At 43.5% G+C, this 15000-nt stretch overlaps 1 protein-coding gene across 1 annotated transcript in view; it reads left to right on the top strand.

Moving 5' to 3' along the window:
- Nucleotides 1–15000, top strand: part of LOC137056136 (putative uncharacterized protein MYH16) — a 79411-nt gene that overhangs the window by 46809 nt on the left and 17602 nt on the right. Inside the window, exons 8-12 of the mRNA XM_067430121.1 lie at nucleotides 2998–3054; nucleotides 9230–9316; nucleotides 10316–10561; nucleotides 13858–13975; nucleotides 14420–14547. Of these exons, the coding sequence (XP_067286222.1) occupies nucleotides 2998–3054; nucleotides 9230–9316; nucleotides 10316–10561; nucleotides 13858–13975; nucleotides 14420–14547 (636 nt within the window). The remainder of the gene's footprint in view (nucleotides 1–2997; nucleotides 3055–9229; nucleotides 9317–10315; nucleotides 10562–13857; nucleotides 13976–14419; nucleotides 14548–15000) is intronic.

Below are 15000 nucleotides of genomic sequence, written 5' to 3'. Positions count from 1 at the left end.
AAGACAGGGCAAGTCCAAGCCAAGACCAGACCAAGACCAAGACAGAGCAAGTCCGAGTCAAGACCAAGACCAAGACAGAGCAATTCCGAGTGGAGACCAGACCAAGACAGGGCAAGTCCAAGCCAAGACCAGACCAAGACCAAGACAGGGCAAGTCCAAGCCAAGACCAAGACCAGATAAAGACCAAGACCAAGACAGGGCATGTCCGAGTCAAGACCAAGACCACGACAGAGCAATTCCGAGTCAAGACCAAGACAGAGCAAGTCCGAGTCAAGACCAAGACCAAGACAGAGCAATTCCGAGTCAAGACCAAGACAGAGCAAGTCCGAGTCAAGACCAAGACCAAGACAGAGCAAGTCCGAGTCAAGACCAAGACCAAGACAGAGCAATTCCGAGTCAAGACCAAGACCAAGACAGAGCAATTCCGAGTGGAGACCAGACCAATACAGAGAAATTCCGAGTCAAGACCAAGACAGAGCAATTCCGAGTCAAGACCAGACCAAGACAGGGCAATTCCGAGTCAAGACCAAGACCACGACAGAGCAATTCCGAGTCAAGACCAAGACAGAGCAAGTCCGAGTCAAGACCAAGACCAAGACAGAGCAATTCCGAGTCAAGACCAAGACAGAGCAAGTCCGAGTCAAGACCAAGACCAAGACAGAGCAATTCCGAGTCAAGACCAAGACCAAGACAGAGCAATTCCGAGTGGAGACCAGACCAAGACAGGGCAAGTCCGAGTCAAGACCAAGACAGAGCAATTCCGAGTCGAGACCAAGACCAAGACAGGGCAAGTCCGAGTCAAGACCAAGACCAAGACAGAGCAATTCCGAGTCAAGACCAAGACAGAGCAAGTCCGAGTCAAGACCAAGACCAAGACAGAGCAATTCCGAGTCAAGACCAAGACAGGGCAAGTCCGAGTCAAGACCAAGACCAAGACAGAGCAATTCAGAGTCGAGACCAGACCAAGACAGGGCAAGTCCGAGTCAAGACCAAGACAGTGCAATTCCGAGTCGAGACCAGACCAAGACAAGGCAATTCCAAGTCAAGACCAAGACCAGACCAAGACAGGGCCAGTCTGAGTCAAGACCAAGACCAGACCAAGACAGAGCAAGTCCGAGTCAAGACCAGACCAAGACCAAGACAGGGCAAGTCCAAGCCAAGACCAAGACCAGATAAAGACCAAGACCAAGACAGGGCATGTCCGAGTCAAGACCAAGACCACGACAGAGCAATTCCGAGTCAAGACCAAGACAGAGCAAGTCCGAGTCAAGACCAAGACCAAGACAGAGCAATTCCGAGTCAAGACCAAGACAGAGCAAGTCCGAGTCAAGACCAAGACCAAGACAGAGCAAGTCCGAGTCAAGACCAAGACCAAGACAGAGCAATTCCGAGTCAAGACCAAGACCAAGACAGAGCAATTCCGAGTGGAGACCAGACCAATACAGAGAAATTCCGAGTCAAGACCAAGACAGAGCAATTCCGAGTCAAGACCAGACCAAGACAGGGCAATTCCGAGTCAAGACCAAGACCACGACAGAGCAATTCCGAGTCAAGACCAAGACAGAGCAAGTCCGAGTCAAGACCAAGACCAAGACAGAGCAATTCCGAGTCAAGACCAAGACAGAGCAAGTCCGAGTCAAGACCAAGACCAAGACAGAGCAATTCCGAGTCAAGACCAAGACCAAGACAGAGCAATTCCGAGTGGAGACCAGACCAAGACAGGGCAAGTCCGAGTCAAGACCAAGACAGAGCAATTCCGAGTCGAGACCAAGACCAAGACAGGGCAAGTCCGAGTCAAGACCAAGACAGAGCAAGTCCGAGTCAAGACCAAGACCAAGACAGAGCAATTCCGAGTCAAGACCAAGACAGGGCAAGTCCGAGTCAAGACCAAGACCAAGACAGAGCAATTCAGAGTCGAGACCAGACCAAGACAGGGCAAGTCCGAGTCAAGACCAAGACAGTGCAATTCCGAGTCGAGACCAGACCAAGACAAGGCAATTCCAAGTCAAGACCAAGACCAGACCAAGACAGGGCCAGTCTGAGTCAAGACCAAGACCAGACCAAGACAGAGCAAGTCCGAGTCAAGACCAGACCAAGACAGGGCAAGTCCGAGTCAAGACCAGACCAAGACAAGGCATTTCCCAGTCAAGACCAGACCAAGACAGGGCAAGTCCGAGTCAAGACCAAGACCAAGACAGAGCAAGTCAGAGTCAAGACCAGACCAAGACAGGGCAAGTCAGAGTCAAGACCAGACCAAGACAGGGCAAGTCCGAGTCAAGACCAAGACCAAGACAGAGCAAGTCAGAGTCAAGACCAGACCAAGACAGGGCAAGTCCGAGTCAAGACCAAGACAGAGCAAGTCCGAGTCAAGACCAGACCAAGACAGGGCAATTCCGAGTCAAGACCAAGACCAAGACAGGGCAAGTCCGAGTCAAGACCAGACCAAGACAGGGCAAGTCCGAGTCAAGACCAAGACAGGGCAATTCCGAGTCAAGACCAAGACCAGACCAAGACAGGGCAAGTCCGAGTCAAGACCAGACCAATACAGGGCATTTCCCAGTCAAGACCAGACCAAGACCAAGACAGGGCAATTCCGAGTCAAGACCAGACCAATACAGGGCAAGTCCGAGTCAAGACCAAGATCAGACCAAGACAGAGCAAGTCCGAGTCAAGACCAAGACCAAGACAGGGCAATTCCGAGTCAAGACCAATACCAGACCAAGACAGGGCAAGTCCGAGTCAAGACCAGACCAATACAGGGCATTTCCCAGTCAAGACCAGACCAAGACCAAGACAGGGCAATTCCGAGTCAAGACCAGACCAAGACAGGGCAAGTCCGAGTCAATACCAAGATCAGACCAAGACAGAGCAATTCTGAGTCAAGACCAAGACCAGACCAAGACCGGTTTCGAGTACTACAACACTACTAAGTCTGTATGATTGTGTGTGATTTGTGTGAATGTCCAGAGTAACCCGCAGCCGTCTCTCGCCCCGCAGGTCCGCATTGAGGAGCTGGAGGAAGAACTGGAGGCCGAGCGAGGCTTACGGGCCAAGGTACGACAACACAACGCCTCTCCGGAACACACAGCCGTAGATCTTTCCCAAAGGACTGCCAGATAAGACACACACAGACACACACACACACACACACACACACACACACACACACACACACACACTTTGCTTTAGTCTTATTCATGCTGAAGTCATTCACATAAATTATTCACGCAGACGTTTATTTTTGTGTTCTCGACTCGGTTTAGAGTGTGTAGTATGTGATCTGCTTGTATCTGTTGAATACTTTAATACAATTTTTTTTCAAAATGCTTTAAAACATATTTTTTGTGCCATAAAACTATGGCTCTGTTAGAGTTGTAAATCATATCAGATTATATGTTGAGAAATTTGCATAATTAGCATAATTTGGATTATTAGCTTAATCATCCATTTTGACCACATATTCTGCACTGTATGGCCAATTTCTACAATATGTGAGTGGTTTTAGAGGGGTTAGACGTTGCTGATTTCATTTTTGTTACTTTTAGACTTCAAAATGATAATTCTATAAGTATAGTCAAGATACTACAGTAATTTGTAGTATACTATAGTAAAATTACTCTAGCAAATGTTATAGTGTTTTTGAACCATACTATAGTAAAGATACTACAGTAAATTGTAGTATATTATAATATTTACTACACGTTGTTAATTTACTATAGTATGGTTCAAAAACACTAAAACATTTGATAGAGTAATTTTACTGTAATTTTACCCTAATATACTATAGCATTTTTCATGTGGGTTTATAATGTATTTCAACCATCTTTTTTTCATATAATCCTACAAATGTAATATACACTTTTAATCTACAACAAAAATGAACAGAAATGAACAGTTATATTACATATTGAGTACAAGTACATAACATGAACATCAAAATGCAATGAACTGAGCAGCAATAACAAATGAGCAAATAAAGCAGTAACAAATTAAAGAGTAGTACACAAAGTCCTGAGTGTGACTTTCTTTTTTTCCCACACTAACATAAAAACAGATCATTCCATTTATTTATTTATTTATTTTTATTTTTACTTCTAGAAAGTGTTGACAACTGTACAGTCTCATGCCATTTAGAAAAAGAGAAACAATTTATTTTAGTAAAAGCCATCTTGCATATTTCCACTTTAATAGCTCCTGTGTAGTGAACTGTTGCACTATTGCAGTATTTCTAACAACCATAAAGCCAAGTGTGAATGCATATTGCTGATTATTAACATTCCTTCACTTATGTTTAATTTTGTGATCCTGTATGTCCAATAGCATACGGCTGAAATATTGAATAATCTTGAACAGATAGGGTCATTAATGCACAGTGAAGGATATAAAAACACTCCAGTGTGTGTATTTAGCCTAACAATCTGCATGCACAATAAACTATTAATGAAATAGTGAAATGCATTTATTTTTCTCGACAGTAAGGATTTTGCATGTTTTAATAAAATGCCAGATCATAATAGGCATATATTTCCAGTATGTGCATCAGGCATGCATTCGCATATTGGCAAATAAAAACTTCAAGAGACCCGAATTGTTCGCACTGCAAAAATGCTTTTCTTACTCAGTATTTTTGTCTTGTTTCTAGTCAAAACATACAAAAATTCTTACATTAAGAAACATTTACTAGATAAGCAAAAGTAATTTTCTTGTTTTGGGGAAAAATAACTCAAAATGAAGAGAGTTTTTGCTTAAAATAAGATAAATAATCTGCCAATGGGGTGAGAAAAATAATCTTAATTCAAACAGAAAACAAGATTATTTTTCTCACTCCATTGGCAGATTATTTAGCTTATCTGAGCCGCTGAGCTCAGCATGTGCTGGATGGACCTGACAGGTGTCAGCTCTTGGGTCGGGTCAGAGCTGATTTGGACGCTGTCTGGCATTGGTTTGTGTTGTGTTCACTCACGAGAGCAGGCGTCTCTCCAAATCAGCTGCAGCTGGAATAACACACGAGCCTATCACAGCCCTGCTGTCTGAGTCTGCTCTCAGCTCCGCCGGTCAGCAGGACGTCACTGAGAGTCTTCATGAACATCAATCTTTTTTTTCTGCTTCATCGCATAGTTGCTGCATAGACTAGCCATTTTTTCTATTTGCCTAGTAACACCCTAGTAACCACCCAGAACACACTAACAGCTGCCTAGCAACACCATAGCAATCATCCTAGAAACCAACCAGAATACCCTAACAACACAATATAAACTCCTCAGAAACTCCCTAGCAACCACCTAGAGCACTCTAGCAACATCCTAGCAACCACCCAGAACACAATAGCAGCTGCCTAGCAACACCAAAGCTATCACCTTAGAAACCAACCAGGATACCCTAACAACACAATAGCAACCACCCAGAACTCCCTAGCAACAACCTAGAGCACTCTAGCAACTGCCTAGCAACACTCTAGCAACCACCCAGAACACACTAGCAGCTGCCTAGCAACACCTTAGCAATCATCCTAGAAACCAACCAGAATACCCTAACAACACAATAGAAACCACCCAGAAACTCCATAGCAACCCCCTACAGCACTCTAGCAACTGCCTAGCAACACCCTAGCAACCACAGATAGCACACTAGCAACACCATAGCAATCAGCCTAGAAAACCAACCAGAATACTATAACAACACAGGTGCAAACACCCAGAACTCCCTAGCAACCACAGAGAGCACTCTAGCAACTGCCTAGCAGCATCCTAGCAACCACCCAGAACACACTAGCAGCTTACTAGCAACATCATAGCAATCACCCTAGAAAACAACCAGAATACCATAACAACACAATAACAACCACCAGAACTCCCTAGCAACCACCTAGAGCACTCTAGCAACTGCCTAGCAACATCCTAGCAACCACCCAGAACATTCTAGCAAATGCCTAGCAACACCATAGCAACCACCCAGAACACATTATCAGCTGCCTAGCAACACCATAGCTATCACCTTAGACACCAACCAGGATACCCTAACAACACAATAGCAACCACCCAGAACTCCCTAGCAACCGCCTAGAGCAACTGCCTAGCAACCTCCCAGCAACTACCCAGAACACACTATCAGCTGCCTAGCAACACCATAGCGATCACCCTAGAAACTAACCAGAATACCTTAACAGCACAATAGCAACCACCCAGAACTCCCTAGCAACCACCGAAAGCACTCTAGCAACACCCTAGCAACCACCCAGAACACACTAGCAGCTGTGTAGCAACACCATACCAATCACCCTATAGAAACCAACCAGAATACCTTAATAACACAATAGCAACCCCCCAGAACTCCATAGCAACCGCTTAGAGCACCCTAGAAACTACCTAGCAACACCCTAGCAACCACCAAGAACACACTAGCAGCTGTGTAGCAACAAAATAGCAATCACCCTAGAAACCAACCAGAATACCTTAATAACACTATAGCAACCCCCCAGAACTCCATAGCAACCGCTTAGAGCACCCGAGAAACTGCCTAGCAACACCCTAGCAACCACCAAGAACATTCTACCAACTTCTTAGCAACCATCAAGAACACCCTAGCAACTGCCTAGCACCCCCCTGGCAGCCACATTAGCGACCCCCCAGCACTGCATGTGTTTGTGATCTGCAGGACCTGAGGACGTGTTGATGTGAGTCAAGCTCAGACACGCTTCCCCAGCACAGACCACGCATTGTTCCTTCACTGATAACATCGCCTGAGCTTTACATGCAGGAGCTCACGCACACACACACACACACACAAACACACACGTGTCTCGACACCACACACACACACACACACGTTATTAACAGAACTCAAAAAACTGCTGTTGACATTTATACTCACACACAATTATGAAGAACCTGCAAGCAACACATCGAATAATTATACATCAGATTTTGTAGTAAATATGCTAAAATAGTATTTTCTTGCAAAACATACTCCAATAATCTTGACTATGAATGCCTTCACTGCAAAAAACGCTCTTCTTACTCAGTATTTTTGTCTTGTTTCTAGTCTAAATATAAAAACATTCTTACATTAAGAAACATTTACTAGACAAGCAAAAGTAATTGTCTTGTTTTGGGAAAAATAACTCAAAATGAAGAGAGTTTTTGCTTAAAATAAGATAAATAATCTGCCAATGGGGTGAGAAAAATAATCTTGTTTTCTGTTTGAATTAAGATTATTTTTCTCACCCCATTGGCAGATTATTTATAAATAAATAATCAGTGCCATTCTTACAAAATACTGAGTAAGAAGAGCATTTTGTGCCGTGTGCGACTCCTCAGTGTCCTTCGCAGGAGACAGACTCTGATTGCTGTGCCGATCCCCAGACCGTACATCTCCACGACTTTGGGGACGGTACAAAATAACATTTCTACAAAGCTTCGAACCGTTATGAGTCAGTGAATCGATTCATGATTCGAACCGTTATGAGTCAGTGAATCGATTCATGATTCGAACCGTTATGAGTCAGTGAATCGATTCATGATTTGAATCGCGTGTCAAACTGTTGAAATCACGAGACTCTGGCGATCCGAATCATGAATCGATTCACTGACTCATAACGGTTCGAATCATGAATCGATTCACTGACTCATAACGGTTCGAAGCTTTGTTCTGAAATCGGCCATCACTATATAAGTCGTTATTTAGTGTTTTTGCACACAAAAACTATTCTGGTATGTTCAATGTAATCTGACTCCTGCTGCGTTTGTGCCGTGACTCTCGCTCGGCTCACTCACATTATATTAAACACACACCTTCAGTTTTTAATTGTAGTGTCTGTTCTCTAACTGGACAGATGTTATGAAGATGAACGCGGTGGGAAAGTGATCCAGTACCGGTGGCTGTGGGCGTGGCCTTGTTGGGCAGCGAAGCAATGCATTCTGGGAGTTGTAGTCTTTCATCCCCATGAGACAAAAATACATTTTCAGTCTTTTCTCATTCTAGAAAGCACCAAATTCAAACATAATTTCACATTTCTACTACATTAATGACCCAGTTTAAATACAAAGCTTAAAGCTAAATCCCTGAAGTAACCCTCTAAGTGTTTTTGTAAGAGTCTCTTCTGCTCATAAATCCAGTAAAGCAGTGAACTATTCCTCCAGTGTGAATATACAGTAAAGTGTGATTTATTCCTGAATTTATCATCATTCCTCCAGTCTTCAGAGTCACATGATCCTTCACTAATCATTCTCACATGAGGATCTGATCATCAACACACATTTAGGATTATTATCAGTGTTGAAATCCGTGATATATTTTATTTCTCAGGATTATTTGATGAATATAAAGTTCAAAGAACAACATTTATTAGAAATGGAATCCTTTATAACATTATAAATGTCTTTACTGTCCCTTTAAATCAGTTTAATGCATCCGCTTTACAAGCCGAATAGAGTCAATACATTTAAAAGTATACATTATTATACATTTTTACATTATTTGGGACAAACACATTTGTGTTTCTCTGCTGTGGTTTCATCAGTAGTATAATAGTGGCATTGTTCATGTCTAATCTAGCGGATTCACTGATAATTGTTTTATTTTGTTGACTTTATCGCAGTGAAATATGCAAACGCAGCTACTCTATCCGTCTTAGCTCTTCATAGATTGTGTCCCTTTGGTTGTATTTATTCTGATTCTCGTCATCATGTGTGTTTATATCACTAGCAGCTGCGAGTGAAGAAACATGCGTTTGCGTTCGAGATATGCTTTCATGTGTTGTCATACAAACAAATATCTTGTTTGTTCACTTTAATAAGCATCTGCTGAACATCAGTGAAATCGGGGAAGGCTTTTACTGCTCTGTCTGACTCTTCTGGATCGGAAACAAACACTGCCTTCATGTGTGTTCAGTTAAAGTGTTATGATGGATTCGGGCTTTGCCTTCAGGCTCTCGAGCCCATTAAAAATCTAAAGTGTACCTTCTGTAATATAATGTTATGTTAATACCAGACACTTGAAGAGTGTGTGTTCACTAGACAATGTTATGGTTGTTTCTAATCACTTCCCCACATCTGTCACCAGCTCTACACACACACACACACACCCTGGCATGCATGTTCGTGTCTGTATTTGAAGCACAATTATAGATATGTATGTTGATTTACTATCTGTAAATCTGTATTTACTATCTGTCTGTGTGTGTGTTTGTGACGAGCTCCGGTTGTATGATCGTGTGTGTGTGTGTTCTCAGGTGGAGAAGCAGCGAGCGGATCTGAGCCGTGATCTGGACGAGTTGACCGATAGACTGGAGGAAGCAGGAGGAGCCACGGCCTCTCAGGTGCAAAACTCTCATCATTATCCTTTATTATCTTTTATTACTGAGAATATACACCGATCAGGCATAAGTCAGGCTGCAGTTTTGGAGATGCTCTGACCCAGTCGTCTAGCCGTCACAATCTGGCCAAACTCGCTCAAATCCTTACGCTTGCCCATTTCTCCTGCTTCACACACATCAACTCTGAGGACAAAATGTTCACTTGCTGCCTAATATATCCCACCCACTAACAGGAGCCGTGATGAAGAGATCATCAGTTCTATTCACTTCACCTGGTCATAATGTTATGCCTGATTGATGGAGAATATTAAGGTCCTGATATACTTCACGCGAAACTAAAGAGTGAACAAATTTTAGAACATATTCAGGCCAAAAAAAACCCATTGTTTTCAGGAGTTTGAAAGCAAACACCTTCCAAATACAATCATTGCGATGATGTAATAGGTGGGTGTGGCTCTGTGGCTCCGCCTTCTTTACAGGTGTGAATTTTTTCCAGTTTATTTCTTCTGTTCTTCGTCGAGGAAGGCTGTGAATAAAAACATAAACACTCGAGAGCTTTTCTAGAGTGCCAAAAACATCCACATCGCTACGATCCTATGCTTTCTTAACGGCTTTTTTCTCACCGCTGTCACTTGGGTGTGTTTCAGTGATGTATCAAACTTCTTTTTACACCTAAACATTTTTGTGTGTATGTCCGTGTGTGTGTGTGTGTGTGTGTATCTGCGTGCATACGTGTGTGTGTCTGCGTATCAGTGTGTGTGTCTGTGTGTTACATCTATTGTTCTGCAGATGTTTCTGTGATGGGTAGGTTTAGGGGCTGTGTGTGTTTGTGTGTGTGTGTGGGTGTTATAAAATCAATGGAAGTCTATGTAATGTCCTCACTAATATAGTGAAACAAACGTGTGTGTGTGTGTGTGTGTGTGTGTGTGTGTGTGTGTGTGTGTGTGTGTGTGTGTGTGTGTGTGTGTGTGTGTGTGTGTGTGTGTGTGTGTGTGTGTGCAGATGGAGATGAATAAGAAGCGAGAGCTGGAGCTGCAGCGGCTGCGGCGGGAGCTGGACGAGTCGGCAGTGCAGGCGGAGGCGATGGCTTCGGCGCTCCGGAAGAGGCACAGTGAGGCTCAGGCTGAGCTCGGAGAGCAGTGTGAGAGTCTGCAGAGAACCAGAGCCAAGCTGGAGAAGGAGAAGCAGAGTCTGCGGCTGGAGGTGGAGGAGCTGGCGGCTTCACTCGACACACTGCAGAAGGCCAAGGTCAGCAGATCACACACACTCTGAGCATACACACAACTCACTCTACGGGTCTAATGTTCAGAAATGTTTTAGCCTGACAAGCCAGACACACATCAAGATGTTTGGTCTGGAAACTCCCCATTGACGGCTCAATCTGAGGGGCGGATAAACGGCTGTCTGTCAAACTCCCTCTGCACGCGATAGGATAACGCTTCAACCAACCAGAGCAACGAAGGTGAAGCGGAGCTGACAGATAGATTAAACTTTCGCCGTATCCGGTCGGCTAAACTCCAAACACATCTTCCCTTCTTCAGAATGACTTCAGTGCCGTTCTTTGTTGTTTTCTCAGAGAAAAGCTGAACTCAAGTCTTCCAGAGTCGCGGTCAGAGCTGATTCCACAGACCGCCGTTCGCCAGTTTCTGTGTTTACTAGAAGCACGCAAACGCAACTCGGCCGTCGTCATTATGGCCCCGCCCGCCGACTCTTTACACGATGTGATTGGCCCGTCCAGAGTTTGGTTTTTACAGCTCAGACGTGTTTTGAGAGTTGGTAGACGACACTCACGGGCAGGTTAGATTTGCTGCCGCTAGGGTGCGTCTGGATTTCTAGGCTACCTTAGTCTAGTTTGAGTTTTGTTTCAGCAAAGGAATACACTATATGGCCAGAAGTACTGGGTCGCCCCTATTCGCGACTCCGCAGGGACACGCTGCTGACGTGTTATCTGGTGCGCGCGTGTATTCAGATTCAAATAAATATGACTGAGCAAAAAAATGCAAGTCTTCCTCTGTGTGGAAATCCTTAGACGTGTTTGCGAAGGTTGTTTTTTTTACAGCGTGCGTCTCCCTTTAGACTATAAAGAAGCTCGAGCGCACCAGATAACACATCAGCAGCTGAAAACAAACGCGGAAGAGAAGACAATGCTGAATAAAGTCGTAGTTTTTGTTATTTTTGGACCCAAATGTATTTTCGATGCTTCAAGAAATTCTAACTAACCCACAGATGTCACATATGGACTACTTTGATGATGTTTTTATTCCCTTTCGGATCCTTCTGGACAGTATACCGTACATACATTTTCAGTGGAGGGATAGAAAGCTCTCGGACTAAATCTAAAATATCTTAAACTGTGTGTGAAGATGAACGGAGGTCTTACGGGTGTGGGACGACATTAGGGAGAGGAGTTAATGACAGACATTTCATTTCTGGCTGAACTAACCCCTTAACGCTTCACCAAGACATTTTGGACAATTTCATGCTCTCGACTTTGTGGGATCAGTTTGTGGACGGACCCTTCCTGTCCCAGCATGACTGCGCTCCAGTGCACAAAGCGTCGCTCCATAAAGACATGGATGAGGAGTTTGGTGTGGAGGAACTGGACTGGCCTGCACAGAGTCCTGAGCTCAACCCGATAGAACAGCTTTGGGATGAATTAGAGCGGAGACTGAGAGCCAGGCCTTCTCGTCCAACATCAGTGCCTGACCTCACAAATGAGCTTCTAGAAGAATGGGCAAAAATCCCCATAAACACACTCCTAAACCTTGAGGAAAGCCTTCCCAGAAGAGCTGGAGCTGTTAGAGAGGGTGGGCCGACTCCAGATTAAACCCCACGGGTTAACAATGGGGAGCTCAGGTGTGTGTGTGTAGAGGCGGCACAACACTTTTGGCGACTGGCACGACATGCTCAAAACCCGTCTTCGGCGCAATAATTCCGATCTTTCATGTATTCATACTCTTGTGTAATTGACGCCCCATCCTAAATAAATCTGTCTCTTCCGTGATACCCTGAAAATGTTGAATAATCCGATCTAATATGATTTCCGACCTGTAAGGTTGCCAGAATAATAATCTTACACGGTGTGTTAATAGGCCAGAGGAGAACTGGCACCCCGACTGAGTCTGGTTTCTCCCAAGGTTTATTTTTCTCCATCATGCCCCGATGGAGTTTTGGTTCCTTGCCACTGTCGCCTTTGGCTTGGCTTGCTCAGTTGGGGACACTAAAAATATGATTAAAGTTATTCAACTTATTATACAAATAAAATATATGAATTAGGTCTTATTTAATTCTATAAACTATAATACTGATCTGCCAACATTGTCGCTATATGATAAATTAAAATAAGCTGATAACATCACTGTTTACTCCAGTACGGCTGTACAGCCAAATCTAATTTTGTCGCAATATTACCCTGTTTGACACTGTGAAGCTGCTTTGACACAATCGTGATTGTAAAAGCGCTATATAAATAAAGTTGATTGATTGATTGATTGATATAGTGTAGTTTAAATGCTTTTTGCTTAATGCTAAAGTGAAAAATATCGCTGGGTGAATGTTGTTTGGTCTCATCTTTCTCAGCAACGCTAGCGCGGCGACAGGAAACACACACACACACACACACCAGGCATGTTCTAGATGCATTGACGCTGCACGGACCGATCCGCGTATGATATCAAAATACCGCGTGAGGGAATCAAAAAGCATAAGGATTAATTTGCTCTCGCTGTCATACGGCGATCGGTCTGCACAGCGTCGATGAATCTCGAACAAGCCTTCCGTCAACAATGGCGAACGTTGCGTTACTAGGGGTGTAACGGTACACGTTTTCGTACCGAACCGTTTCGGTACAGGGCTTTCGGTTCGGTGCACGTGTGTATCGAACAGTACAAATGCCATCTTTAACAGTGAACAGTCGTCTTGTTTTAAGCATTGAACACACTTCCCACACGAACATATTAGGTATTCAGTCCATTTCATCACAAAATTAAAATGATAATTTTGACGCTCTTTAATGCGATGGGACTGATCACAATGTACGCGTCAGTTCAAACGGCAGCGGCACTTGAGTGAACGCGAATAAACATATTAATATCTCTTAAGGTATGTTGAGGATACATTACAACTCCTGGCTCGGAGCTGGTGCTTTGGCTGTGGAAACACAAAGATGCGATTTGAAACTAGGCTCTGGCTCTGAATTAGCACCAGCACTGCCTTGGTGGAAAAGGGGTATTAGTTATTAATTATTATCCATACAGTACAAGGTGCCACATGAAAAATGTCATTATTAGATGTATCTTGTATTTTAATTTCTCAACATTCTTCTAACCACTGATAATGATGGGCTTTGGACTAAATTTTCATTCATTTTGGAGACATGTACAGTGAGTGACAGAACACTGATTTATCATGCTATATGTACATCAGCAAAGTAAATGAAAACCTTCTGCATAGATATTCAGTTTGTGGGGTATGAGTGACTTGAGCAGGTTGAGAGTGGATGAGTCCCAGCTGATTTAATGCTGAATGATCGTGTGTCCCATCAGGCCTCGACAGACTCACAGCTGAGGAAACTGGAGGACCTGCTGTGTGACGCCAACGGCAGGAATGAAGACCTGCAGAAAACCACCAGTGAGGTCACAGCAGCTAAGAACAGACTCACAGGTGGCGCTCTTACCCTTCCCTCGCACTTTATTACAAGTTCTTTTCTTACACACAAAAAAATGCTTTTCTTACTTAGTATTTTTGTCTTGCTTCCAGTCTAAATATCTAAATATTCTTAAATCAAGATGCATTTACTAGATAAGTAAAATTACATTTTACACTTTTTTTTCTAGGGAAACAAATCAAAATGAAGTGAGTTTTTGCTTAAAACAGACCAAATGATCTGCCAATGGGGTGAGAAAAATAATCTTATTTCTGATTGAAATCTCGTTTCTTGTTTCCGTCCCAAACAGAAATCAGATTATTTTTCTCACCCCATTGGCAGATCATTTTGCCTGTTTTAAGCAAAAACTCTCTTCATTTAGATATTTTTCCCTAGAAAACAAGTTTCTAGTAAATGCATCTTGCAAGTGAGTTTAAAAGAGTTCATCCTCGCCTTTGCAGCTGAAAACACTGAGCTGGCCCGGCAGATAGAGGAGCTGGAGAACAAAGGCACACACATGAGCCGATCCAGAGCCCTGCTGATGAGCCAACATGAGGAGCTCAAGAAGCAGTTTGATGAAGAGGTCAAGGTGTGTGTGTGTGTGTGTGTGTGTGTGTGTGTGTGTGTGTGTGTGTGTGTGTGTGTGTGTGTGTGTGTGTGTGTGTGTGTGTGTGTGTGTGTGTGAGCCTGTTTATGTGGTTTATGAGGACACAAATTTGTATAACTACATGGGTATTACACTGGTATTACACTATAAATGTGGTTTATGAGGACATATCAAATGAACTCATAATTCAAATGGCCTTAAAAACATACTAAATGATGTTTTTTTGAGAAAGTAAAAATGCAGAATGTTTCCTGTGATGGGTAGGTTTAGGGGCAGTGTAAGGGGATAGAAAATACGGTTTGTACAGTATAAAAAACATTACGCCTATGGAGAGTCCCTGTAAACCACATAGACCAACATGTGTGTGTGTGTGTGTGTGTGTGTGTGTGTGTGTGTGTGTGTGTGTGTGTGTGTGTGTCAGAGCTGGACAGTCAC

The sequence above is a fragment of the Pseudorasbora parva genome, chromosome 21 (genome assembly GCF_024679245.1).
Source record: "Pseudorasbora parva isolate DD20220531a chromosome 21, ASM2467924v1, whole genome shotgun sequence".
NCBI classification, from domain to species: Eukaryota; Metazoa; Chordata; class Actinopteri; order Cypriniformes; family Gobionidae; genus Pseudorasbora; species Pseudorasbora parva.
The sequence above is the reverse complement of the archived record's forward strand: the minus strand, read 5'-3'. Positions and strand labels throughout refer to the sequence as shown.